This window comes from Mus musculus, chromosome 2 (genome assembly GCF_000001635.26).
Source record: "Mus musculus strain C57BL/6J chromosome 2, GRCm38.p6 C57BL/6J".
Classification (NCBI taxonomy): Eukaryota; Metazoa; Chordata; class Mammalia; order Rodentia; family Muridae; genus Mus; species Mus musculus.
In genome coordinates, this window is record NC_000068.7 from 173091983 (window position 1) to 173119936 (window position 27954).

Genomic DNA, 27954 nt, shown 5'->3' on the forward strand with positions numbered 1-27954 from the left:
AATGTGTGTCTGTGTGTGTGTATGAGTGTGTGTGTCTGTGTGTATGAATGTGTGTCTGTGTATGTATGAGTGTGTGTGTCTGTGTGTGTGTATGAATGTGTGTCTCTGTGTGTGTATGAGTGTGTGTCTGTGTGTGTGTATGAGTGTGTGTGTGTGTATGACACCACTATGTACAAGTAAAGGGCAACTTAGCAGAAGTTCATTCTTTTTTTCCCCGATGTGGGTCATGGGAATCGAACTCAGGTCATCAGGCTAGCCAGCAAATGCTTTTACTCACTGAGCCATCTTACTGGCCCAACAAGGCATTAAAAACAAAGGTTTTGTTTTGTCTTGTTATTTTTTTTTTTGTTTCTGTTTTTTAAACTAGTTGGTCATGATAGCACATGCCTTTAACCTCAGCACTCGGGAAGCAGAGGCAGGTGGATCTCCTGAGTTAGAGGCCAGCCTGGTGTACACAGTGAGTTCTAGGACAGCGAGGACTGCCCAGAGAAATCCTGCCTTAAAAAACAATAATAATGTCAGATCTCCTGGAGTTAGAGTTGGTCGTGAGCTGCCCAACATGTGTGCTGGGAGCCCAACTCAGGTCCTCTTCAAGAGTGGTATGTACTCTTAACTGCTGAGCCATCTCTCCAGCCCCCCAGGACATTTTAAAGACCATAATTATCTGGGTTTCTGGTGCAGGTGTAACCACGGTCACTCAGGGGGTGAGGACTGAATTCCAGCTCTGCCTGACCTACACAGAGGGAGACCTACAGACCAGGAAGCCTAAGCATGACTGTGGTCTCTCGGGTGGTGATGCCCTGCCTAGCATGCCTGAGGCCCCATGCTTGATCTCTAGGACAGCAAGAATGAAAAAGACTACCATTTGCACATCACAAAGATGGGTTTTTAAAAATCATTTTATTTTTTATTGAAATATGCAAAAGTTCTTCCAACAGTAAAAAAAAAAAAAAAAGAAAGAAAATATAAAAATCAAGTCACAATGACAACAGATGACAGATCACAGAGTAACCCTGTTTCATGTCAGTGTAAGTGGAATTCATTTTCAGCAAGAGAGAGCACTGTAGCCCGGATGCTGGGGGACTGTTCCTGTGCCTGCACCACAGTGGCTTCACGCGTGGGGTGCTTTGAACAGATCAACATTTTAAGCATATGAGCTTGGGGCCTATGGGGAATTCAGAGACGTGGCGATGTATTTGCACTAAGCAAAGATAGGGACTCTGGTCCCTGTAACAGACCCTGGCTAATCTCAGCTGTATAGCGATACCTCAGGCACTGAGTGCCAGCGCAAGGGCTGGGAAAAGATATTCTCTCTAGATAATGAAAATTAAAAAAAAAAATCAAATTCTTCACAAATGCACATTTCATTATCAAACTTCCTGGTCTCTTCTCACAGCCAATCATTTTTAAAATGTTAATAAAACACTTTTTAGCAAAAGGATCAGAAACTTAAATACTGAGAAAACATATATATATATGTTATATATATGTATTCTTTTTTTTTTTTTTTTTTTGGAGAGACAGTCTCATGTAGCCCAGGCTGGCCTGGAGTTTGCTATTTGGCTGAGGATGTCCTTGAACTCCCCACCCTCAAGACAGGTGCGACCCACATCACACCCAGCTAAGGAACAAAGCCAATGCTTGCAACAATGCCAGTGTAATTTCATAGCGGGCGAAGACTACAATTAAGAGAAGACAAGCCCGGCCTGGTGGTAAAGGCTCGTCATTCCTGCAAGACGGAGGCAGGAGAATGGACAGTTTGAAGTGCAGCTGGACTCCAAATTGAGTTCAAATCCAGCCTGGATAATTTAATTTTTTTTGGAAGTTGTGTGGGGGCTGGGGGTATGGCCTGGTGGTGGGGCACTTGTCTAAATTGTGCCAAGCCCTGGGTTTAACCCATAGGCCTACAAGATGGGGGAGGAGGGGCAAAAACTAAAGGTGAGCCTTGCTCTATGCCAAAGAAAGAGCTATGATATATATATATTTTTTTTCTAGTTAAATGAGCATTGTTTCTACCAATTCATCTTTCCGCAGCATTAAGATTCTCAGGTTGACTTTAGAATTCATTGAAAGCATCGTGGTAGCTTTAAATGTCATGGAAAATTCATTGGCATTTAAAAAAAATATACAATTCATTTTAGTGCTTAAAATCATAGTATCAGAAATATCAGCCGGGTGTGGTGGCACACGCCTTTAATCCCAGCACTCGGGAGGCAGAGGCAGGCGGATTTCTGAGTTCGAGGCCAGCCTGGTCTACAGAGTGAGTTCCAGGACAGCCAGGGCTACACAGAGAAACCCTGTCTCGAAAAACCAAAAAAAAAAAAAAAAAAAAAAAAAAAAAAAAAAAAAAGAAATATTGAGGGTGGGTACAACAACTCAAAAAATTTTCTGCTCTGACCACCAAGGCGTTAACTGGTCTGAGCCCCCGTGGACATAAGTATCACCTAGAATCTGTCCCTGACTCATTCTGGGCACCTGCTAGGGCCCAGATATGTGCACCTTCACTTCGAGCTCTGACTCAAGTCTTTGGAAATAGCTGCAGGGTTTTTTTTCCCCTTCTCTCAAACATTTCTACACACTATCTCAAACTCTGAGAACACTGTGCTGTGTCTGGGAACTTATTTCTAACTGGTTTCTTCCCCCAGAGGCCACAGCACGGAGAGGCACGACTGCTCACTTATCCATCACTTATCCATCATGTTAAAGATTATCTCGCAGGTAAGGCCGTGGTCTGGGCTCTGGCTCCCCGCTGCTTCTCCTTGGTGGCCCAGAGCCTGCTCCCCAGGGCACTGAGGCTCCCCTGAGGTGGCGCTCTCTTGGGTGGCAACATCTTGGGGAAAAGAGACAGAGAGAGGAAACGTGAGAGAACGACAAGGCACGCAGATGGAGGAACCAGAAAGTATATATTGAAGACAGTCAATGTTGTTGGAGCCCTGCTGTAGGCACCCCAGAAACGCAACCTGATTCTCAAACTCTGGTGGTCAAGTCTCCCTGCTTCTAGGCAGGGCTCTTTTGTGGGGGCACCGCAGGTACCAAAGACCAGCAGCTTCTCACCCATGAGATGGCTGTGGCATAGTTCTCTTCAGATGTGGGAAGCAAAAATATCACCATACATGACCCCGGAAGTGGCTCAGCAATACTTGACCCGAGTTTGAGGGGTGAATGTGTGCAGAGATATGATTGTCATGAAGCCATTTTGATTAAGGTGGCCAAGCCCTCCAGTGACCCACCTGTCCCCCATCTCACTGACTCTCTGGCTGGGGTTAACAGCAGGGGTGGGGTGGGGGATGGGGGAAGGGGCGGAGAACACCGCCAGGGTAAAGCAAAGTGGTCCTAAGGGACATACCTTCCTTGTGTCCTGCTTCTCCCTCCGAGGCCTGTGTCCTTGTCACTGGTCTCCTGTCCTTGTTGGGGGCTAACGTCTCATGCTCCGGGTCACACTTCTTTCTGTGTCTCTGCAGGTTACTCTGTGGAAGGTGACACGGGCCCCCAGTGAACATCAGTGTCCCCATGTGCAGTCTGCACAAGGCAACTCAGCAGGGAGAGAGAGGTCCTTGTCTGCTGGCCCCGAGTGGGTGCCTGAGGAGCCACGTGATGGGAGGAGGGGTCACTCCGGTAAGTCCTGCTCTGAGCTCTGCATGTGTGCCCCGTGGCATGCTGCACCCTCTGATTCGCCACAAGATACATCAGTAATTACGTATATTTTAAAAGGTGGCCTTCAGAAAGACAGTGGGCAAAGTGCACCTTTTAGATTTTGGGCCCCAAACAAAAAGCAAACACAAACAAAATGACCTTTGTGTGTGTGTGTGTGTGTGTGTGTGTGTGTGTGTGTATGTATAGGTATTTGTACCTGGATGAAGGTGTCTCTGGAGGCCAGAAGTGGGCATCAGATACCCTGGAGCTGAAGTAGCGTATGGTTGTGAGCCATCTGATGTGGGTACTGGGAACCAAAGGTAGGTCCTTTACAAAGTAACACATGCTCTTCACTGCCGAGTGTATGTATGTATGTATGTATGTATATATATATATATATATATATATATATATATATATATATATATATATGGTGTGTGTGTGTGTGTGTGTGTGTGTGTGCGTGCACTGCTATTTTGCCTGCTTGTATGTCTGTCAAAGTGCCAGGTCCCCTGGAATTGGAGCTACAGCCAGGTGTGAGCTGCCATGTGGGTGCTGGGAATTGAACTCTGGTCCTCTGAAAGAATAGACAGTGCTCTTAACCACTAAGCCGTCCCCCCAACCCCCCAGTGGTTTCTTTTAAAGGGTAACCTCCCTCTTATAACTAAGTCTAGCCAAAAGCTAGCTTGTTTTAATTTTTAAAATAAGAGCCATCAAAGAGAAGACAAAGATAAATTTAACCTTCCCACGATGCTTACACTCAGTTAAACGAGGCCTACCAGTGAACTAGAAACTCAATGCCCCATCGATTTCTAGGCTATGGGGGCCTCTCACCTGACTGCTCTCCTGTACTATGTCCTAAGTGCAGGACATAGGCCTCGTGTTTGAACCACACCGGGACTCAGAAAGGACGGCTGGGCGTGGTGATGGATCATGTCTGTAATCCCAGCTAAGCGGGAGCCAGAACTAAGACAGGTATAAGAGACAGAACCCATTTTGGCTGAATGGGCTTGCTAGCCCAGCTTAGGTTCGAGTTCATGCTTTGTACAAAAGGACCTGCCTTGCCAAGCTGCTTTCAGTTCGTGTGTCCTTGTATGACACAGAGGACAATTTACCAGCTCATCTAGGACTTCAAATCTACCTGGGGGAGTGTCTCGATCCCCCGCCGTGGGGAAGGTGCGCCCCACTCTCATTGCGATGACACCCGGGGTCTCCGCTGAACAACACTCCTTTAGATAATGATCTTAGGACAGGAAGTCTCTCAGCAACAGATGGAGGTGGGAGAAAATGCCATGGTGACCAGGAGATTCTTGTTCCCAAGACCCAGGTAGGAAATGCCAAGAGTGTCGAAGGTGCTCCTTGGTGTCTGGGGTGGGTGGCCCTTGGGGTTGAGTAAGAGAGTGAATGAGACTCATTGTCGACCCCGTGTGAAAAGAACAGATGGACTCACAGCTCCACACGTGCCCCTGTGGATTCTGATTGTCAAGAAGCATCTAACGTGGGTGCTGGGCAGTGGGGGAGTCAGCTGGAGAAGAAACCAAACGTAGACTACAAGGGACCTCCATCACCAGGGGCTGAGATACAAGAGGCCTCTATATCTGGGGTTGAAACATGCCAGGAATCCAGGACAGGAAGCAGCTAGGTTAAATATGGCTCTGAGGAAACGTGGCCCCCAGAGGTGGCTCCAATTGTTCAGTAGTCACAGATCGATCTGATCCGCTCACACCAAGGTCACTTCTCTTCCCCAGTTTCCCCTTGGGCTCCCCAAATCACAGCGCCACCTACAGGCTCCACTTCCAAATCACAGCGCCACCTACAGGCTCCACTTCCAAATCACAGCGCCACCTACAGGCTCCACTTCCAAACCACAGCGCCACCTACAGGCTCCACTTCCAAACCACAGCGCCACCTACAGGTTCCACTTCCAAATCACAGCGCCACCTACAGGCTCCACTTCTTCATGAGCTCACTCCTTTCCAGCTTGTGCCTAGGAGCTGCAGGGAGATTACAACAAGGCCCAAGGCCAGGAGAACACTGCCTAGCATCTGCTCAGTTACAGTTTGAGACGTCTGCGCTCCTTGCCGTGAGAGCGTGGAATGCCTTCTTTGCTTAATTGCTTTTTTCCCCCATTGCCTGGGTGACATGTACTGCCTCTCCCTCCCTAAAGCCATGCCTAACTTGGTATCTGTCTTAGGGTTTCTATTGCTGCCATCCATAACATGACCAAAAGCAACTTGGGGAACTTTGCTGGGATGTCCTGGAGGGGGACACTGAGGTCCTTCTTTCCCCCAACAGATTCGTTCATAAGTGGCCTACCCATGTCTGCTGTGAAGCCGTAGCAGACACTGCCTGAGAGGCCGTGAGTTCTCACTCCGCTGACGGAGAAAATGTGCGGGTCCCGGTTTTGCATAGTAGCTTGTTTTCAGTCGTATACATGGTGTGTTCAGGACTCCTCTGAGCACCCGAGACAAGCCATAGGCTGCTTCCCCAAGCAATGTAGGAAGCAGCGACTGACCTGCCTGCCATGAATAAAGATTAGGGCTGGGAACCTCTGATGTATATGCTGAGTTAATACACACAAATACAGGCCTGCCAGCCTCCGAAAGGATCACACCAAGGCTGCTAAGTGCGGCATATTTAGACTCTTCAGGACACAGAGACAGTGGCACGTGACAAATCTCTGAGCTGGGCTAGAAGGAACCTCGGAGATGTCACCTGGGTCAGCACTAGGGCCACCACTGGAAGGGGAGTCATTTTGCTTGGCCGGTGACATTCAGATACGGAGACAAACTGATGTGTGTGCTAGTGAGCAGATAACCTGTGAATATGCTTAGGTTGACAGATTGGGACAAATCAGGGTACACTTGCCTGCAGTCTCCCACCCCTCCCCAGCATCCTGCCAGAGAGCAAGTATGTGCATCTGTACCAGGCTCCTGGTGCCAGGACTCCAGAGAAAGAAACGTTAGATCCCAGATCAGGCAGTGGCTTAAGTTGCTGATCTATAAGTCCTAGTTGATCTTGAAACTCCCTGCTGCCACAGAGAAAGACACCCTACAGAGAGCCTGACACTAAAGGACCACCAGTGTGCGTTTGGGGCACCTATTAGACATGCCCCTCCCCTCTACATTAGAGAAACCTAGCTAAAGGCTCCTATTGTGAAACACCCTCTTTCTCTGAGACCTATAACGACCCTACTCTTCCTTATCAGACCCCGTGCTGCTGTCTGTCTGACCATGGCATGCTGCTGTCTGTCTGTCTATCTGACCATGGCATGCTGCTGTCTGTCTGTCTATCTGACCATGGCATGCTGCTGTCTGTCTGACCATGGTGTGCTGCTGCCTGTCTGACCATGGTGTTCTGCTGTCTGTCTGTCTATCTGACCATGGCATGCTGCTGTCTGTCTGACCATGGTGTTCTGCTGTCTGTCTGACCATGGTGTGCTGCTGTCTGTCTGACCATGGTGTGCTGCTGTCTGTCTGACCATGGTGTGCTGCTGTCTGTCTGACCATGGCATGCTGCTGTCTGTCTGTCTATCTGACCATGGCATGCTGCTGTCTGTCTGACCATGGTGTTCTGCTGTCTGTCTGACCATGGTGTGCTGCTGTCTGTCTGACCATGGTGTGCTGCTGTCTGTCTGACCATGGCATGCTGCTGTCTGTCTGTCTATCTGACCATGGCATGCTGCTGTCTGTCTGACCATGGTGTGCTGCTGCCTGTCTGACCATGGTGTTCTGCTGTCTGTCTGTCTATCTGACCATGGCATGCTGCTGTCTGTCTGACCATGGTGTTCTGCTGTCTGTCTGACCATGGTGTGCTGCTGTCTGTCTGACCATGGTGTGCTGCTGTCTGTCTGACCATGGTGTGCTGCTGTCTGTCTGACCATGGCATGCTGCTGTCTGTCTATCTGACCATGGCATGCTGCTGTCTGTCTGACCATGGTGTTCTGCTGTCTGTCTGACCATGGTGTGCTGCTGTCTGTCTGACCATGGTGTGCTGCTGTCTGTCTGTCTATCTGACCATGGCATGCTGCTGTCTGTCTGACCACAGTGTTCTGCTGTCTGTCTGACCATGGTGTGCTGCTGTCTGTCTGTCTATCTGACCATGGCATGCTGCTGTCTGTCTGACCACAGTGTTCTGCTGTCTGTCTGACCATGGTGTGCTGCTGTCTGTCTATCTGACCATGGCATGCTGCTGTCTGTCTGACCATGGTGTGCTGCTGTCTGTCTGTCTATCTGACCATGGCATGCTGCTGTCTGTCTGTCTATCTGACCATGGCATGCTGCTGTCTGTCTGACCATGGTGTTCTGCTGTCTGTCTGACCATGGTGTGCTGCTGTCTGTCTGACCATGGTGTGCTGCTGTCTGTCTGACCATGGTGTGCTGCTGTCTGTCTGACCATGGCATGCTGCTGTCTGTCTGTCTATCTGACCATGGCATGCTGCTGTCTGTCTGACCATGGTGTTCTGCTGTCTGTCTGACCATGGTGTGCTGCTGTCTGTCTGACCATGGTGTGCTGCTGTCTGTCTGTCTATCTGACCATGGCATGCTGCTGTCTGTCTGACCACAGTGTTCTGCTGTCTGTCTGACCATGGTGTGCTGCTGTCTGTCTATCTGACCATGGCATGCTGCTGTCTGTCTGACCATGGTGTGCTGCTGTCTGTCTGTCTATCTGACCATGGCATGCTGCTGTCTGTCTGTCTATCTGACCATGGCATGCTGCTGTCTGTCTGACCATGGTGTTCTGCTGTCTGTCTGACCATGGTGTGCTGCTGTCTGTCTGACCATGGTGTGCTGCTGTCTGTCTGACCATGGTGTGCTGCTGTCTGTCTGACCATGGCATGCTGCTGTCTGTCTGTCTATCTGACCATGGCATGCTGCTGTCTGTCTGACCATGGTGTTCTGCTGTCTGTCTGACCATGGTGTGCTGCTGTCTGTCTGACCATGGTGTGCTGCTGTCTGTCTGTCTATCTGACCATGGCATGCTGCTGTCTGTCTGACCACAGTGTTCTGCTGTCTGTCTGACCATGGTGTGCTGCTGTCTGTCTGTCTATCTGACCATGGCATGCTGCTGTCTGTCTGACCACAGTGTTCTGCTGTCTGTCTGACCATGGTGTGCTGCTGTCTGTCTATCTGACCATGGCATGCTGCTGTCTGTCTGACCATGGTGTGCTGCTGTCTGTCTGTCTATCTGACCATGACGTTGATGACTCTTTGACCAGAACTTCTTATCCAAACTCTGCTCCTGTCTCGCCCTTGAGGCACACACCTGAGACTTTTCTCTTAACCTAAAGCTAAATTGGATTCAAGCACCCAGCTGCACTTTAATTTTTAACAGCCAGAGCCACTCAGCCACCTTGCTCCGCCATTCCAGACTTATACACTCTGTGACGTGATACTTGTTTGTTAAGCCCTGACATTTGGAAGTAATTTGTTATGCAGAAATGGAAAAATGAATACACCAACTGACAGAATCCAAAATGAATGTGAATCCGTAGCCTGATTTCGCACCCTGGAAATGCCTGGGAATGGAATTGTTCCGTGAAGACATCTCTGTTTAGCTCACAGACAGTTGTCAACCGTCATACTGTAAAAGCCAGGCTGCACCCAGCCTGTGGCACACAAACCTTTAATCCCTACATTTAGGAGGCAGAGGCAGGTGAATCTCTGAGTTTGAAGCCAGCTTGGTCTACACAGAAGCTACCCGGGGCTACATCATGAGTTCCTATTTCAAAAGTCGGAAACAAAGAGCTCGGTTCTCTCGGGAGTCAGAGAACTCCCTGAGCGGTTTTCAGCATGTGTGGACAATCTGCCCCAGAGTCCCCCACAGCTGGACCTGATGGAACAGCAGTTGTACCAAAATGAAAGAAGTTAGAAACAGAAAGAACACTAATAAGAAACCATGGGGTTCTTTCATACCCCACAAAGAACATCACTGGCAGGCCATGTGAGCCTGGCCTGGCGGCCATCAGCTCCTCCGGAGACTACTCCAGCACAAGTTTAAGGCCAGAATGGACAATTTAGTTAGAGCTGGTCTCAAAATAAAAGATAGGGGGCCCGGTGCAGTGCGGTGCCTGCCTGGTACGGTACCTGGCTCAGGTTCTATCCCCCAAAGGCTGTGTGTATGGGGTTCCCTTTGGCCCCTGGAGGGAGAGTGCAGATTTATAAAATGAGTGAGTTTTCCCCATCCAGAGACTAGTGGAAACCGTCCGCAGAGGAGGTGGTCACTGTTTGAAGTCCTGACAGCCTCTGAGGCCGATGGATGCTTACCCAGCGGGAGAAACGTTTATCACACTTGAGGCACAGGTGCAGATTGGGGACGAAGTTCGGGTCATGGTACTTCCTCAGGTGCACGGTCAGTAGCTGCTTCTGTCGGAAGTGCTTGTTGCAGGCCAGGCAGGAGAAGGGCTTCTCTCCTGTGTGCATGCGCATGTGCGCCTTCAAGCATCGCTCCTGCGGGAGAGCGGGGACATAGCTGACATGGGGTGGAAGAGTTCCTTAGAACCATCTGTCATTATCATGCGTCCCCCTCAGGAGTGCTGTGGCCTTCCTCAGAGCCAGGTCCTGCTGCACGCAAGGGGGTCACGGTCATCCTTACCTACACATGCAGTTCGAAGCCAGCCTGGTTTACAAGAGACCCGCTTAGGAAACCTAAAAAAATTCTCTATGGTCCATACTTTGAAGATTTATTTTATTTCCTAATTCTTAATTAATCAACTAATTTGTATTATTGTGTGTGAGTGTGTTATGTGTGTGCACGCAGACCTGGGTCAGGCTACCAGAGGAGGTTAGAAGAAGGTGTCAGAGCCCCTGAAGCCAGAGTTATGGGCAACTGGGAGTCACGTCGCCTACACTTGTTAAGACGGAGAGTGGGAAATCCTGCCGCTGGTGTCCGCTGGTGTCCGCTGGTGAGATAGTGACCAAGCATCCAGCCACACTGAGATCGCCACACACTGCGAAGTGCTTTTGTGTATGTGGGTGGGATGTAGCCGTGATCACTGTGAGAAACCCAAAGCGAGGAACTAACAAACACTCTGAAAAGCTAAAAGAAAATCAGCACATTTAGAACTAACTCCTCGTCCTAAGGTTCCAGTGCTGGCTGGAGGGTTTGGGGCTCCATACTTTTCCTGATGGGTCTGAAACCCTCTTCAGGGAACTCAGGAGAAGCCTGCCTCTGTTCTCCCTGATCTGTGGGGTGTTTGTTCAGTATATGAGAACCCAGGAGTGCAGACATGCTAAAAAAATGACTCAGAGGGAGCTGGGGGCTGAGGAGCTGGGGAGCTGGGGGCTGGGGGGCTGAGGGGCTGGGGAGCTGGGGGTTGAGGGGCTGGGGGCTGAGGAGCTGGGGGCAGGGGGGCTGGGGAGCTGGGGGCTGAGGGGCTGGGGGCTGGGGAGCTGGGGGCTGAGGAGCTGGGGGCTGAGGGGCTGGGGGCTGGGGAGCTGGGGGCTGAGGGGCTGGGGGCTGGGGAGCTGGGGGCTGGGGAGCTGGGGGCTGAGGAGCTGGGGGCTGAGGAGCTGGGGGCAGGGGGGCTGAGGGGCTGGGGAGCTGGGGGCTGAGGGGCTGGGGGCTGAGGAGCTGGGGGCTGAGGAGCTGGGGGCAGGGGGGCTGGGGAGCTGGGGGCTGAGGGGCTGGAGGCTGAGGAGCTGGGGGCTGAGGAGCTGGGGGCTGAGGAGCTGGGGGCTGAGGGGCTGGGGGCTGAGGGGCTGGGGGCTGGGGAGCTGGGGGCAGGGGGGCTGAGGGGCTGGGGGCTGGGGGGCTGAGGGGCTGGGGGCTGAGGAGCTGGGGGCTGGGGAGCTGGGGGCTGAGGGGCTGAGGGGCTGGGGGCTGAGGGGCTGGGGGCTGGGGAGCTGGGGGCTGGGGAGCTGGGGGCTGAGGGGCTGGGGGCTGGGGAGCTGGGGGCAGGGGGGCTGAGGAGCTGGGGGCTGAGGAGCTGGGGAGCTGGGGGCAGGGGGGCTGAGGAGCTGGGGGCTGAGGGGCTGGGGGCTGAGGAGCTGGGGAGCTGGGGGCAGGGGGGCTGAGAAGCTGGGGGGCTGAGGAGCTGGGGGCTGAGGGGCTGGGGGCTGAGGAGCTGGGGAGCTGGGGGCAGGGGGGCTAAGGAGCTGGGGGCTGGGGAGCTGGGGGCAGGGGGGCTGAGGAGCTGGGGGCTGAGGGGCTGAGGAGCTAGGGAGCTGGGGGCTGAGGAGCTGGGGAGCTGGGGGCAGGGGGGCTGAGGAGCTGGGGGCTGAGGGGCTGAGGAGCTGGGGAGCTGGGGGCTGAGGAGCTGGGGAGCTGGGGGCTGGGGGGCTGGGGAGCTGGGGGCGGGGGGGGAGGGGCTGGGGGGCTGGGGAGCTGGCTCAGTGTGTATAATGCTTCTCTGTAGTTCTGTGATTAGATTAGCTGGATAGAGAGCCCCAAGCCCCTGTCTCTCTCCTCTCAGAGCTGAGCTTACAGGGACACATCACCCCAGGGGTCTTGGGGATCCAAACACCAGAGTCTCACAGAACTACAGGATCCCCAGTCTATCTCAAAATGTACGGTGGGGAAGTCATGGGGAAGAGACCCAGGGCTGAGCTCTGGACTCGGGCACTGTTCATCCCACAGTCAGGTGAAAGCCTGCTTCCTAGACATCGTGCGATGTGACTGGGAGACTCAAGGGTCAGAAAGCTGCCAAGTTCAGCGCAGCGACGGCAACATTTCCAAAATCTGAACTCTAGTTTTCTTTTGAGAGGCAAAGTTTCATCGACGGCAACAGGAGTCCCCTGAACTTCCCACTGGGCCGTCCAGTTGTCAAGAAAATGGCACCCGAGTGCTTATCACTGCATGCAGAATCTGTCTGCTGAGGACTTGTTCAAAATGAAAACGGCAACTGTGAAAAAGTGGGTAGAGGGCTGGAGAGATGGCTCAGCGGTTCAGAGCACTGACTTCTCTTCCAGAGGTCCCGAGTTCAAATCCCAGCAACCACATGGTGGCTCACAACCATCTGTAATGAGATCTGACGCCCTTTTCTCGTGTGTCTGAAGAAAGCGACAGTGTTCTCATAATAAACAAACAAACAAATAAATAAATAAGTAAAATATTTTAAAAAATAAAGAAAAGGTAGGTAGAGCTGGCAACTCAAACTTTCCCACTCCCTGGGCTGCAGAAGGCAGGGGAGGTGCTGGCCACAGCCTCTTTCTCCCCCCACAGGACATTACAGATTGCTGGCTCAAGATTTACTAAGGTAACAACCTTGAGAGCATCGCTGAGGACATTTGACGTTATTCATCATTGTGTGTGTATGGTGTGTGGGGGCAGCGCGTGTGTGGAGTCAGAGGATATCTCTGTGGCGTTGGCTCTCCCTTTCCACCCTTGCATGGGTTTGGGGGATGGAACCCAGGACATCAAGCTTGCTGGCGTACCTCACTGGCTGAGGGGCACTTACTTGCCAAGCCATCTCACAGCCCTTCAGACATTCTTGAGTGACATGCCCTCCTTTGGTTTGGCTTCCAGGCATGAAGGACCACATCCACGCCCAGTCTGATCTTGTAGGGTGTCACTGCCAGAGCTAGGGCAAAGACACACCACCGCCCTGACAGCAGATGCCCACTAGGGAGAAGGTAGACCATTCTGGCACCTCTTTGATGCTGTCCTGGCTTGTGTGGGGGCCTGAGTGTGGTGAGGATTTCAGCCCTCTCTGCAGCTCCAGATGATGGCCTGTGGTGTGTGTGTGTGTGTCTGTGTGTGTGTGTGTGTGTGTGTGTGTGTGTGCGTGCGTGTGCGTGTGTGTGCTCACGGAGCTCTGAAAATACACTGGATTCCCTGGAACTGACTGACTGACTGCCACCCAGCGAGGGTGCTGGCATTCAAATTGCAGCCTTCACGGGACTAGCCATCATTCTTCACTCTTGGACTCTTAGCGCTCCCTAGCTTCTTTCCTTCCATTCTTTTTTGTTGTTGTTGTTTGTTTTGTTTTTTGTTTTTCAAGACAGGGTTTCTCTGTATAGCCCTGGCTGTCCTGGAACTCACTTTGTAGACCAGGCTGGCCTAGAACTCAGAAATCTGCCTGCCTCTGCCTCCCAACTGCTGGGATTAAAGGCGTGTGCCACCACTGCCGGGCCCTTCCTTCCATTCTTTTAAAAATTCATTTACTTATATTTTACTTTAATACGTATGAGCGTTTTGCTTGCTTGCACATACATGCACCACGTGTGTACCACGCGTGTACCACGTGTGTGGTGCCCAAGGAAGTCAGATCCCCTGGAACTAGAGTTACTGCGCATTATGGGGAGTTATAAACCACCATGTGGGTTTGCAGGATCAACAACTGCTCTTAAGAGCGGAAGCATCTCTGCAGCCCTGGCCTCTTCCTTAAGGACGACTGCTTCCCGGATCTCCCACCCACTCACACACCTGCCTCACACAGCTCGCCTGCGTGCATGAGCAGTCACGGCGACACAGTACCTGCTTGCACGCGTAATCGCACTGCTTGCACTTGAACTTCTTCTCGTTCTTGTGGGTCCTCTGGTGCTGAATGAGGGCATAGCGCTCATGGAAGCCAGCGGGACAGTATCGGCACTTCATCTCCTCCGGGCTCTGGCTGTGCAGGTTACGCAGATGGACACCTGTGGCATGAATGTCCCCGTGAGCACCACTGCCAGGAAGGAGCTAAGCAGAGGGCTCAGTCTAAGATCTGTTCAAAGCTACAGAAGGTCAGCCATGAGTGTTGAGAACAGTAGCACCTTGTAGGGGGTTCGAAGCAGGGCTGGGGGGGGGTCTTCTGTAACAACCATGACTGTTGTCCTGCTAGGAGTCTAACCCCCCTCGTCCCATGACCTGAGCAATGTTAAGTTCCCTATAGGAAGCTCTTTATGCGGCTAACCCTCAGGCCTGGTGCGCACGTGGCACTGTATGATGCTGATCAAAGGACATCGGTATCCCGGAGGAGCAGCCTGTACCCCATATTAGACTCAGAGATGGCAGACCACCTTATTCTTAGGAGAGCCAGGATCTCCACAGCACCCCTGCAAGGGCTGCAGAGGTTGCCTCTGGCCTGTGACAGACTGGCTGTTCTTGGCTACTGGCTAGCTATCCTTTGGTCCTAGCAGACCGCAGTGGGCAGCGCTTCGTGGTACTTCAGGAACCACAGAAGCATGACAGAATATTTCAGCTGCTAGGTGAGATTGGGCAAATACCTTTACCCCCGCAGGAATATTTTTTAAAATCTCTGGAGTTTTCCAAGGCAACTGGTTGGACTTTTATTTTTGCAGACACTTTTACTGTCTCTCTTGTAACATAATTTTGGAGAGAGAGAGGGGGGAGGGAGGAAGAGAGGGAAGGAGGGAAGAGGGAGGGGGAAGGGAGGGAGGAGGAAGTAAGGGAGGGAGGAGGGAGGAGTAGGGAGGTCACAGAGATCTAAGGGCTCCCTCTGCCAACTCTCTGCCCTTGATAGCTCCTTGCCCTAAATAAATTCAGCCCTCTGTAACTCCCTGCCCTCCACACTCCCTGTCCACACCATCTCCCTCCTTCTATGCCAGAGGCTGCCCTCCCCCCTCTGCAGGCTCCCAAGTCCAAGCACAGAGTCGCTCCTGCAGGTCTCTTCCAGAAAGTTCTGTGTCACAAGGGCCCCCCACAGGAGAAGGCAGACTTTGTATCTTGCTGAAGGCTGCCTCTTACTGAAGCAAGTTTCTCAGGGAGAACCCTGTCTCAGTTTCTCCTCTCTACCCTCAGCTCCCAGCAGGGTGTGCAAAGGGCAGGCTGAGGAAGGGACAGGGACAGGGACAGAGTTGAACTTCGGACGCAGTTGCACAGTTGCCTTGTGACACTCAGATCATCAGGACCGCTGTCCCTAGCAGAAAAAGTCTCCATGTCTCCCAAGCCTCAGTGTCCTTACCTGTAAGAGCAAGTTCAACGTGAGATAAAACAACACCCGCGGATTAGATCAAACCTTCTGTGGACCTGCAGGACTAGGCTGGCCAGCTTCTGAACCGCACTTACTAAGATTAGCCACCAGAGGGTGCTACAGGACCTCTGTAAAAACATCTCTAGAAAAGTTTCCCAGGCCAGGTAATGGCTTCAGGAGTCTGAAGGCTGGCTCTGCAGATTTTCAAACTGAGGGGACAGGTGAGAGGGGACACTCACGCAGGTCGCTCTTCCTCGCGATGATGGTGGCACAGTGGGGACACTCGTATTTGGGCACATTCTCTCCGTGCTTCTGTGCTATATGGATTTTCATGGTCCCGCTCTGGGTGAACCGGACGTGACAGGTGGGACATTCATACGGCTTCTCACCTGTCACACAAACAGCAAGCAATTGACTCTCTGGAGTACGGCTTCCCCGGCTTCCCCGTGAGCCCCGGCCAGTCCCAGGGATGCTGTGTTGGGGCTTCTTTCCCAAGCAATGCGTTTTTGTAGGCTAAAGCTTTAGCCTCAAAGGCAGGAACAGGAAGGCAAGCCAACCAGACAGCAGCATCGCAGGGCCCCAGCTACGGAATTCCCTGACACAGGCGGCCCCTCACCAGCCCTGAGTGGGAGCCTGAGGGTGTACGTGGAGAGGAGACCGTTCGTGCACGGTCTTCAAATGATAAAGCAACTGAGCGGGTGCATGGCCCTCACCTGAGTGTGTCCTCATGTGGCGCTTCAGCTTGTAGGAGTCCCTGCTGGCGTAAGCACACTGGCAACACTGGAAGGGACGCTCACCCGTGTGTGAGCGGATGTGACGCTTCATCTTGCTTGCCTAGGACATGTGGAAGAGGGTCATCGTGATGGGTGGTCAGGGCTCCAGCTAACCAGCTCCATATGAGAGACGAGACGTTTGCATGGCGGCTCATGCCTGCAACCACGGCACTCAGGAAGCTGAGGCAGGAGGATTGCTATAGTCTAGGCTCCATCTGAGGTTATACCAGGAGACCTTGTCTCAGACACCGTTCCCCTCTCCACCGCCCCCCAAAATTCCCAGAAAAAAAAACCTATATACGATAGCACAGGCCTGCAATTTCAAACTTTGGGGGAGTTAAGGCAGGAGAATTGCTGCAAGTCTGAGAATACCCTGGGCCATACAGTGATCCCAAGGCTAGCCTGGACTGCAGAGACCATATCTCAAAACAGGAAAAGGAAAAACTTAAGTTAACCAGACCTTAGTATCAGGGTGTCCCATAAAACAGAACTGCCCAATCTGCTGGTGATAAACTTTGTCACTAGCTGTGTGCACAAGGTCCTTTGGGGTTAATGAGCAATGGTTGAAAGACTTTCATGCTAAATATCACTTCTACAAACGGAAGCAGAGCTCTCTGCTCAGTCAGTGCTCTGTGTGTTTCTATCTTTATTTCCAAGGCCTGGTCCGCTCACAGCAGTAAAGTTTAAACCACTTGTAAACACGCAATCCGGAAAAGCCTTCTGAAGTGGAAACCTGAACCATTAGCTAATGGAGAGTCACCTGTGAAGCAACCCCCAGAGTTCAGAGTCCTCACCAGTCCTCTGCTAACTGGGTTCAAGACAGACGAACCCCTTGCCATGAAGTGTGGTTCTGTGGGCTACTGGCTTCCTTTAATATATATATATGATTTATTTAATTTATATGAGCACACTGTAGCTGTCTTCAGACATGCCAGAAGAGGGCATCAGATCCCTTTACAGATGGTTGTGAGCCACCATGTGGTTGCTGGAAATTGAACTCAGGACCTCTGGAAAGTCAGCCAGTGCTTTTAACCACTAAGCCGTCTCTTCTGAGACAGGGACTCACTTTGTAGCTGAGGCTGGCCTCAGACGCGCAGTGAGCAATCCTGCTGCCTTAATCCCCTGAATGGTGGTCCTGCTCTTCTCACTGGGGAGATGGAGGCAACGGGAGCTGTGAATCTGAGGTCAGCCTGGTCTGCATAGTGAACTCCAGGCCAGCCAAGGTTACAATGTGAGTGCTGGACTAGCCAGGGCTACATCGTGAGATGCTGCCTCAAACACAAGAGTGACAAAGAGGGAAGCGGCAGAGAGTGAGCTCTCTTAGGCTCTGGAGGCCATTAAGTAGAAATCATGGGGGACCTCTCATCCACCCCTGACAGCAGGCTTCTCTGATGCCACACCCTCACCGCAAACCCTTCCTGGTGTCTCCTGGGGAACAGGGCCATCAGCTACATTGGGCCAGAGGCTTGGGAAGCAACGCCAACCCCGCTTACGCTCAAGAAGACGGCGTGGAGCTGCTTCTCTGGAGTGCAGGAGGACACCCAGGCCAGAAGAAGGTCCCCAGTGAAACAGAAGCTTCCAGATGAACAACTCAGTTTGGATTTTTTATTTTAAAGGAGAAATAGAGAAGCCAGGCTGTTGTGGTGCCCATCTTTAATCCCAGCACTCGGGCAGGTGAATCTCTGTGAGTTCGAGGCCAGCCTGATCTACAAAGTGACTTCTAGGACAGCCAGGGCCACACAGAGAAACCCTGTCTCACAACAACAGCAGCAACAACAACAAAACAAAAACAAAACCCCAAAGCAAAACCAAAACCAAGAAAACAAACAAACAAAAACCCCCAAAACAACCAACTAAACAACCAAAACCCAAAAGAACAAGTAGGAGGAGAAATAGTAATAATATGAGGATTGCAGGAAGGAAAGAAAAAGAATTTTTAACACGTTGTACAGGAGGGTTCGGGGTTCAGTGAGGCACAAAGTAGGAGGTCAGAGTGGCAACACAGGGCATCCCTGCTGGCTTCTTGAGGTTAGCAAATGCCCTACCACTGAGCTACACCTCCAGCCCTCTTTCTCCTTTTTATTTTGAGACCATGGGTTTAAGCTCACGATGGAGTCCAGGCAGGCCTCTAACCTGCCCCCAACTGGGGCTCAAGAGAGTGCAGAAGCACAAGAAACTGTTGTGTCTAATCCACTTTCTTGCTCCTGAGTCAAGGGTAAGGCGGGAAGGGTGCAGCTCGTCACCCTATTTTGATGTTAGCCAGCAAGCACCATCAAATGGTGGTGCTGCAAAGTGGTCAGCGCCTCACGGGCCATCTCTGAGTTGCACGGACAATGGACCCTTTGCCACCTGGCAGGATCTCAGAGCCTCGATGTCTCCTTGTCGGACACCTTCTGCCCCCTCACAACCTTTGCCTCAGATAGGAAAGCTCCTTTTAAAAATAGCCACAGCAGAAAGAGGTTCTTGGAATCAAATTCTGACCTGTCTGTGAAATGCCCCAATTTATGAAACACACTTGCGTCATTACTGGGTTTAAACTTTCTCTGTCCCCTTTCGCTTAGTTCCTGTTAGAAGTCTCTGCTTAACCCTCCTGTGCCGGGCTCACGAACAGGACGCAGCCAGCTTCTTGGAACCTTGGGCATGGTGGAACCTTGGGCACAGACTGCTAGAAAACGGAACTGACCAGGAGATGCCTGCCACACACGGCCTTTGTCTTTCTGAGAGAACTGATGGGAGGCCGCACAAGCTACTCAGGAAGCTGAGGTAGGAGGATTTCAAGTTTGAGGCCTGCTGGGGGCTGCAGAGTGAGTTCAAAGCCAGCCTGAGCCACTTCCTGAGACCCTGTCTTAGAATAAAAGGCATAGCTGAGGCCACAGCTCAGAGGCAGAGCTGTTCAAGGCCCTAGGTCCAAACCCTGGTACCACATACAAAACACACACACATGCACGTGTACACACAAACCACACCTGTTTGCCACGAGCAGAGCACGCAGCTAAATTCCATTGAGTCAGTGATCGTGCAGTGCGCGTGCACAGGGTTATATCATCACGCCAGTGGCTCTGTCTGTCAAGGTGGTGTTGAGGCAAAGCTCAAAAGATTGATGCCCAATTTCCAAGTCCTATGCTAGAGGAGGCATTCTGATTCGTGGCCCCAACTGTGACATAAGATCTTGGAGAGACCCATTCAGCAAGTCTGAGAGCTCTCTCCTTAGTGTCTACATTTTCATCTTGTGCATATGAGTGCTCTGTCTGCACCATATGTATGTCTGTATGTCCGTGCACCACAGGCATGTCTGGGACCCAGAAGCCAGAGAGAGCATAGGACCCTTAGGAACTGGCTACAGTTCACTGGTTACAGACATCTGTTTGTCAGCAACCATGTGGGCGCTGGGAACCAAACCCAGGTCCTCTGCAAGAGCAGCCAGTCCTCGTAACTGCTGACCAGCTCTTCAGCCCCTGCAGCTAAGAGCACGCAAAACCCTGCAGAGGACCCAGGTTCTATTTCTGGCACTCCTGTCAGGTGGCTTCCAACCGCTACAACTCCAGCTGCAGAGAATCTGTTCTCGCTTTTATGCTACCCTCGGTAACCTGCATATCATCCACAACAGAAATACATACAGATAAGTCTTGTTTGAGAGGAAGCAAGATGACTTGACTGGTAAAAGCACTCGCTTCCAACCAAGGTCTGAGCTTAATGGTCAAGAAAGAGAGAACGGACTCCATAAATTGTCTTCTGATGTTCACTATGTAGATCAGGCTGACCTTGAACTCACAGCAATCCTCCTGCCACAGTGCTGGGATTGTAAGTATGAGTCACGATACTGGGCATTAGCTAGATGGTAATGACTGTAGCTTCTATCATAGACTTAAAAATGTGTCTTTGGTGAATGGCTGGGTAAGACAGACGTTAGTGTCCCTCAGGGTGTACAGCGCTGACCGAGCACTAACCCTCAGAGCAACGATTTCTCGCTATGGTACAGGGCTGACCGCAAGGGAGCTCACCTCGACGCTGGCGTACTTGCACAGGGAGCACTTGAAGGGCTTCTCATAAGTGTGTTTGTAACGCCTGTGCCGGACGAGTTCTCCACTGGTGACAAACGCCATGTCGCAGTCCCTGCACTTGTGGGGCCTGGTTCCTGGAAAAAAATCGCACGGTTCACACTTTTTAAACGAGACTTAACTGCGAAACTTCCAGTGACTTTCTAGTTTTGAAATGGCAGTCTGAAAGGCTTCAGCAATTAAGAAGTTCTTTGAACTATAAATACCGTAGATGTACGGAGACAGAAGTGTGGGTAACAGTCAGTGCTTTTAGCTGAAACTCAAGAAGGCGTTGGGGGTGGGGGTGGGGTGGGGGAAAACTAAGCTGGGGATGGTGCGGCAGGCTTGTAACCCCAGTGCTCAGAAGGCTAAGGCAGGGGACTGGTGGTTAGAGATCAGCCTGCGCTACAAGCAAGAGAGACCCCCTAGTTCCAAAACAAACAAACAAACAAACAAAATCAAGCAAAACTAAACTCCCCCCTCCTGCTGGAGAGTGAGGTCCAAATGCTTCAGGGATGCTAAGGATGAGGTTTAATTAATAAATTGGTGTTAAAAACCAGAACCAGAGCTGGGCATGGTGGCGCACGCCTTTAATCCCAGCACTTGGGAGGCAGAGGCAGGTGGATTTCTGAGTTCAAGGTCAGCCTGGTCTACAAAGTGAGTTCCAGGACAGCCAGGGCTGCATAGAGAAACCCTGTCTCGAAAAACCAAAAAAAAAAAAAAAAAAAAAAAAAAAAAAAAAAAAAAAAACCCCAAAAAAACAAAAACAAAAAAACCCAGAACCAACAACGATAAGAAATCAACAGATGGATTGGTAGGCTGGGCCGGTCCCTAAAACAATCATTCATCTTGCTCAGGGAATTGAGACTGAAGGATCACAAGTTCCAAGCTTACTAGGACAACGTAGACCTCTGAAAATAAAAAGGAAAGGTCTGGGGAGATGGCCGTCGGGGGCGCACCTGCCTACCATGCTTGAGACCCCTCGGTTAGTCCTCAGTGCAAAGGAAAGTGAGTGGAGCAGACGCTGAGAGGAAAGGGAAATTATTTAAATGTTTGAGTTGCTGCTTCTGCAATTTGTTTTGTTTTTTTCTGTGCTGAGGATGGAACCCGGGACCTTTCCCTTCGTGGGCTGGGCAAGTGCCTTCCTCAGCTTCTGGGATTTTCTCCAGACAGTGAAGCCCCAGGTGAAGAGAGAACTCGCTGGGGCTCCCTGAGATTTATGGTGCGTCTGTGATGAAAGGCTACCCCGGCCGGGCACCTCACCTGTGTGGGTGTTCACATGGTTCCTAAGAAGAGTGACAGTCCGGAAGGCCTTCAGGCACAGGTGACACAGGTGTGGCCTCTCATTGCTGTGAATTTTGATGTGACGATTGAAAGTTGAGAGCTTGGAGGAAGTGAACGGGCAGGTGTCACACTGAAAGCTCTGAGGCTTTCCTGTAGAGAGAAGACACACACCAGTGTAGCTGGAAAGATCGTCCCTTGAGCAGCCCCTCAGAGGCCGACGTGACTTCCTTAGCTTAGTGCTGTTGAGGATTATGAGATGTCTCAAAACCTCGGGACACTCTGTTTTTGATGAAGAACACCTTGTTAAGAAGTACCCAGCTTCTGTTTCCTGCCACAGAACTGTCCAGGTCCCTAACCCACCCTCTCTGTTGTTAACAATAGACAACAGTGCCCTCCCACCCCCCACAACACCGGGAACTGCAGTTCCAGGGGGGTCTGATGCCCTCTTCTGGCCACTATGGGAACTGCACACAGGTTGTGCACAGAAATACATACATTCTTTTGTTTGTTTGTTTGTTTTTGTTTTTCCAGACAGGGTTTCTCTGTGTAGCTCTGGCTGTCCTGGAACTCACTCTGAAGACCAGGCTGGCCTCGAACTCAGAAATTCACCTGCCTCTGCTTCCCAAGGGCTGGGGTTAAAGGTGTGCGCCACCACGCCCAACTAATACATACATTTTTAACACATAAATTAAAAATAAATCAATCTTAGCCACGCAGCAGTGGCTCACACCTCAAATCCCAGCATGCAGGAGGCAGAGTCAGGAGGATCTCTGTAAGTTTGAGGTCAGCCTGGCCTATAGAGTGAGTTCCAGGACAGCCAAAGCTACAGAGAGAAATTCTGTCTTGAAAATCAAGAAACAAACAAACAAACCAATCAGTCTTAATAAACTGTCATTTACAGTGTGGTATAGATCAAGGAAGTCAGAAGACAAAGTCTTCTCCAAGCAGGGAGTCCCAGAAGCAAGTCTCCCATAAACATGGACCCAAGTGGGTACCCAAGTTCTCTGTTGTTGTTAAAATGAAGACCCCCCAGCCCCCAATGCCTTCCCAGAATCCTCCACCCAAGCCAGGGGAGCTCTGGGAAACTGGCATGAAGCTGAACAAAGCCACAGCCCACAGCCACAAGTGACTATTTAAATTTGTATCAAAAATAACTAAAAACAAAAACAAAATGTGCCCCTCATTTGAGTGCTGTCAGCCACACACGGATGGTGGCTACAGACCTGGAACCATTCCTTTCCTGTATCCCTGATGTTCCCTTTGGCAGAGCCAGGCCATACATCCTTCCCAGAAGACAGCCGTGAAGGAAGGATGCAGCCTCAGCTAACACTGCCTGACAAAGCTTGCGGGGTGGGGGGGGGGCTGGCTGAGGGCAGTTTCTAGCTTGTAGGGGATCTTATCTGCTGTTTGAAGACACTAAACTTGCTGACAATAACCATAGGAGACTCCCAGAAGCAGCCAAGGCTGGGAAGGTGTTTCTCCACAGAGGACACATAGGTGTCCAATACATGCTTGGAGAAACACCCACTAGAAAGATGTACATGAAAGTAGCAAGATTCCCCTCCACACCTGGGACCAGACCAGCAGAACTTGGTCAGGCTGTGGGGACAGCAGCCTCGGACACTGCAGGTGGCTGTGGAGATTGTTTGGCAGTTTCTCAGAAAGCTAAGCATGGAGCTGGAGAGAGAGTGTGGAAGAGTGCTTTCTAAGCAAGCACGAGGACCTGAGTTCAAATCCCCAGCACCCATGTAAGAAGCCAGGCATGGTCATGCATGCCTTTAACTCTAGTGCTGTGGGAGTTGGAGACAGAAGGAGCTGGGGTTTGCTGGCCTCCAGCCTAGTGAGAGAGGCATGGTCCCAAGAGAGTAAGTAAGGTAGAGAGTGATAGAGCAGAATAGTCTATGGCCTCTCCCTGTGGGGTCTCCACATGCACTCATGGGCATGCACACACACACACACACACACACACGCGCGAGTTAAACATGGGACAAAGAAATAATCCATCAATTCCACTCCATATGTACAGTCCCCTAAAGTAAAGTACATAAGTAGCCAGAGCAAAACCATTCACAACAGCCAAAGGGCAGGAACCACCTCAACATCCCCAAAGGAGGGATGAATAAGTGATTGTGGTATGTCCATACAATAGAATATTAGGCAGCCGCGAAAAAGAAAATGCTAATATATGCTACCATATGGATGAACCCTGAAACTATACTAAGCAAAAGAATAAAGAGCCAGAGAGCACATGGTTGAAAAGTATTATTATGGACATATGAGTCCAGACGTCCATATCCAAAAAAGTATACTGCTGGTTCCCAGGGCGTGGAGGCCAGGGATGGAAAGTACGAAGGTGGAAGAGACAGGGTGATAAAATGCTTTGGAATTAGCGTGCTAATGGTTGCGTGGTATTGCAACTATATTAAAAACTGAAAAATAAGCTAGGAGGGAAATTTGGGGCTTCAGCCTCATGACTGACTGTTCTGTGTCATTACCATAAGGCAAAGCGTCAAATCTCCGCCTCCAGAGGCAAAATCTACAGGAGGGGGCTCTGACCACGGACAGGGGATTGAAAACCTACAGGAGGGCTCTGACCACAGGCAGGGGATTGAAGCACTGCAACGCTGGCTGGTCCCTTTATAAACCGAGTCGCCTCCTTCCCTACCCTGGCCATTGGCTACTCGAGGAGAAAGGTGGCTTTTAGTGGTGTATTTTGGTTTTTTGTTTTTTTTTTTTATTCTGGCTGGACTGGGGAAGGGATCCAGGGTCTCATGCATGCTGAGAAAGCCACTGAGCCACTTCCCAGTCAGACAGAACTTTTTAAAAGTCACCTAGAAATTGAGATAATAGGATAGAACGTCTCCATTTAAATAAGTGAGAAATTACTTTGAAAGAGCAGCCCACTAAACCACTGTGAGAGTCAAATGCTTCCTGTGGGTTGCTAGGATGCTGTCTATTGCAATATGAGAATGGGGCCTCCACAGAGCCTCGCCGGCCCCTCCCTATCTCTGAGTGCCCACCACAGAGATTCCCTAACAGGGTTGCCGACGTCCATCCACACACGAAGGTCAGTCACTGTTCCTGCTGTCTTGACCCTCCATCCCAGACCCTAGCCTGGCTTCGTTCCACACAGTAGTCTCCAGCCTGGCTCTCCTTCCTGGCCTTCAGTCTGATTGCGTCTTTCTTTCTGACCCCCTCTTTTGCTGGTCCTCTTTTCTAGCCTTCTGCAGGAAGGACGCTCTGGTCTTATTCCCTAAGCCCCAGCTCTTCTACAGAGCTCGCTGCCCTGGTCTGTAATTACCTCACTGAACACTCACAAGGAATTTCAAGCCAGAAAGCAGAGGCTGGGGCCCGGCCTGAGATTTATGTGTGTAATGTTTTCTGGAACGTTTAAAAACAGCTTTTTAAATGTCTGAGTGTAAAATAAAATAAAAAAAAAAAGAAAAACACTTTGGGATTTGATTTACAATACAGAGCATCAGTTTAAAATTTCTTCCACTTCCTGATGTTCTGAAAGAAACTTTTAGAAGTCAACACTTCAGACTTCAATAATTGCTACCCTCCCAGGAGAGAAACAAGGGTTTCCCAGTGTGTCTTGGGGATGGCCAGCCTACCCTTGGTCTGCCTCCGCCGTTTTGGTTTTGCGGCTTTGGCTCCCGGCACACTTGTCTGATTGGCCGCTGGTGGATCTTGCTGTTCTTCGAGGCTTAGATGGGAAATGGTCAGGACAATTTCGTCGTCTTTTCCCTCTTTTGGTTTCATTTCCAGAAGGAGCAACCTCTCTTCTCTCTTGTCTGTCTCTCCCTGGGGCGGGAGCTGGTCCTTTTCATCTTCTTCGGGCTAATAAGTCAAAATGAGCAAGTGGAGGCAATGCTGTTAGTTACAGTTTGATAAAATTCTTCATTCTGGCAAGCTACGCGCACAGAAGGGGAAGCCGGCATGTGAGACCACGTATGGGCATCAAACGCTTGCTGGAAAGCCATCGGTGACTCAGCATCTGGGGTTCTGTGGGGACTCTGTCTTTGTTGGTGGTGGTTTTTCGTTTGTTTGTTTGTTTGTTTTGTTTTGTTTGCTTTTTTTTTCGGGGAGTGGGGGCAGGGTCTCAACTACTTGAGCCAGTCTCAAACTCACCATGTATCTGAGAATGAGCCTGAACATCTAATCCTCCTGCCTCCACCTCCTGAATGCCAGAATCACAGGGTACCACCAAGCCAGGGTTATAAGGTGCTCGGGATGAAACCCAGGCTTCGTGCATGCCAGGCAAGCACCGACTGAACTACATCTCCAGGCCATAATACTTCTTTTTAAAAAACGCAATGTACCTTATGCTAATAGCATCATTTCCTGCAACTTTTTAAAAGCCTTTAAACACACACATATTTATGTGTATTTATATATGGTAAGACATGTATACATATACATATATATGTATACATATATGAGTGTGTATATGTGTGTATGTGTGTGTATATATATATATATACATATATATATATATATATATATATATATATATATATATGTATATATATATATATATATATGGCAAGGTCTTGTTATTTTATTGTACTTTATTTTCCAACTTCAAACATATCGTCTATACATAACATCGCCCAAAGCTGCTTCAATCTAAGAAAACTCAGTTTTAGCTTTCTCTATCCCACAAGGCATCAGTGTGTAAGAACGATGCACCGTACCTTTTTCAGGGCTGTGCTTTCGTCCAAGTCTGGTGTTAACTCTGGGTTCTCCTCGGCCATTAGCACATTCTCTCTCAGCAGGTGAAAATGTATCCGCTGCAGCTCCTCTGGTGGGTACAGCTCTTCCGGGATGCTGACCGTCACGCAATGCTGAAGGCTGAGCTGGGGCTCTGGGTCGAGCCACAGCACGGATGGCAACTGCAGTATGCCTTCCGCCTCTGGTACCGTCCCTGAAAGCTCCTCAGAGTGTGGCACGCTCAGCCATCCCAGCCCCTGTAGGTGCACATCCTGGGACTCCAGGTGCACCGTTTGCAGGGTCAGGATCCGCCTGTCGCTCTCCACCGGGGCCCTGGCCTCCAGAAGCAGGCAACTGTTCTCGGCCTCCACCTCCTTGACAACTCCCTCCTGGGCTTCCACTCTTTGTACCCCGTCCTCCTCTTTCTCCTCCTCTAGGTCTCCAGGCTTCAACTTCTGCTCTTTGATCTGGGTGAAGTACCCAGAAGGGACAGGGACCTCAGCGGCAGCCATGGTGACGACCCCTGATGGAAAAAGAGCGTGCAATCTTTATGGGGTGCAGAGGTGCTGGGGCCTAGTAGACATGGGCTTTGATCAAGGTGCACAAAATGGGATCAACATTCCAGGCCAGTTTGGACTCTGTAGTGAGTCCGTGTCTCAACCCCACACCCATACCCTGCAAAAATCTCTAACGGGATTTAGGTGATATTCCAACATTCTAAGTCCCAGGCTGGGCTCGGGATGGTGAAGGGTGGTAGTTTGCGTTGGCATGGTTCAGGGCTGAGCACAGCCGGGGTAAGCCCCCCAACTCTGTGGGACACGCGAGGTTTTTAGGGCAGAGCAACCTCTCTTTGGCCTCGTGGCGCTTGGCAGCCATGTGCACACGGCCCACCAGCCTCCATGCCTGCCTCCCAAGCTCGGCGCCCCGCCCGTCCTGCCCCGCCCAGCCTCACCCCACCCATGCCCATGCTCCCTGGTGCTCCCCAGGAGGCAGGGGCACCCCAGGGCCTCACCACAGAGGCAGGGCCTGGACTGTTGACCGCGTGGCCGCCACCTTGCCACCTCGTGCTAAATTGCTCTTCGTGCAGCAGCCGCTGCCACCACCTCCCTCTACCAGAGCCCTGCGCAGGTGCTGGCGGGAAAGGGGTGGAGCCAAGGAGAGGAAAATGGTGGAGATGGAGGAATGGAGTAAGGGTCCCAGGACCCCAAGGGGGCGCTGGAGTCCTCGGGGGAATGATGGACAGAGAAGAAAAGATGGAATCCTGGGAGTGGGTGGAGTCCTGAAGGATGAGGGACAGAGTTGTGGAGTCTTGGGGGTGGGGCACTGTAATCCTGGGGCAGATGATGGACAGAGAGGGAGAGATGGAGTCCTGAGGGGGCGCTGGAGTCATGGAGGGGATGGTGGACACACAAAGAGAGATGGAATCCTGAGGGGGCGCTCGAGTTTTCCGGAGGAGATGATGGACAGAGAGGGAGAGACGGAGTCCTGAGGGGGCGCTGGAGTCCTGCGGAGAAGATGACGGACAGAGGGGGCGCTGGAGTCCTGCGGAGGAGATGATGGACAGGAGTGGTCCTGAAGGGGGAACTGGAGGCATGGCAGTGGATGATGGACAGGAAGGTGGAGGAGAGGTCCAGAGGGGCGCTGAAGTAACTTAAGGACG

The 27954-nt window shown here is 51.1% G+C and overlaps 2 protein-coding genes across 10 annotated transcripts in view; one reads left to right on the top strand and one right to left on the bottom strand.

The window, feature by feature from the left end:
- Gm40011 (predicted gene, 40011) overlaps positions 1–27954 on the top strand; it is a 55421-nt gene that overhangs the window by 9203 nt on the left and 18264 nt on the right. Inside the window, exons 4-7 of one of the 7 annotated variants that reach the window (XR_867075.1) lie at positions 2646–2718; positions 3462–3615; positions 4450–4960; positions 5929–6188. Coding sequence is in view for 4 of the 7 variants with exons in the window: in XM_011239897.1 (XP_011238199.1) it covers positions 2646–2718; positions 3462–3615; positions 5382–5746 (592 nt within the window). In the remaining 3 variants the exon portion in view is untranslated. Of the gene's footprint in view, positions 1–2645; positions 2719–3461; positions 3616–4449; positions 6189–18821; positions 19024–27954 lie in introns of those variants that run through there. The other 6 variants (XR_867074.1, XR_001783590.1, XM_011239899.1 and 3 more) reach the window with 6 other exon arrangements.
- Positions 1627–27543, bottom strand: Ctcfl (CCCTC-binding factor (zinc finger protein)-like). Of its 3 annotated transcripts, none has more exons than NM_001081387.2 (11): positions 27307–27543; positions 26279–26817; positions 25196–25421; positions 21561–21731; positions 20262–20395; positions 16201–16321; positions 15727–15876; positions 14050–14210; positions 9900–10082; positions 3347–3467; positions 1627–2800 (listed from the first exon to the last, which is right to left on the bottom strand). In NM_001081387.2, exons 2-11 carry the CDS (start codon positions 26804–26806, stop codon positions 2685–2687), a joined length of 1911 nt encoding a protein of 636 aa, NP_001074856.1. In that variant the 5' UTR covers positions 26807–26817; positions 27307–27543; the 3' UTR covers positions 1627–2684. The 3 variants fall into 3 exon arrangements, with proteins under 3 accessions (NP_001074856.1, NP_001342114.1, XP_017174656.1); NM_001355185.1 differs by having other exon boundaries at positions 1627–2830; XM_017319167.2 differs by lacking the exons at positions 21561–21731; positions 25196–25421; positions 26279–26817; positions 27307–27543 and adding an exon at positions 20525–20572 and having other exon boundaries at positions 2364–2830.

What these genes read in the sequence shown, in the direction of transcription:
- Ctcfl (NM_001355185.1), bottom strand. Translation starts at nt 26,806, where the DNA reads ATGGCTGCCGCTGAGGTCCCTGTCCCTTCTGGGTACTTCACCCAGATC. An exon ending in CCATGTGAACACCCACACAG is followed by an intron (nt 20,396 to 21,560) that starts GTGAGGTGCCCG and finishes ATTTTTTTCCAG; the next exon opens with GAACCAGGCCCCACAAGTGC. An exon ending in GCGATTACGCGTGCAAGCAG is followed by an intron (nt 10,083 to 14,049) that starts GTACTGTGTCGC and finishes GCTCTCCCGCAG; the next exon opens with GAGCGATGCTTGAAGGCGCA.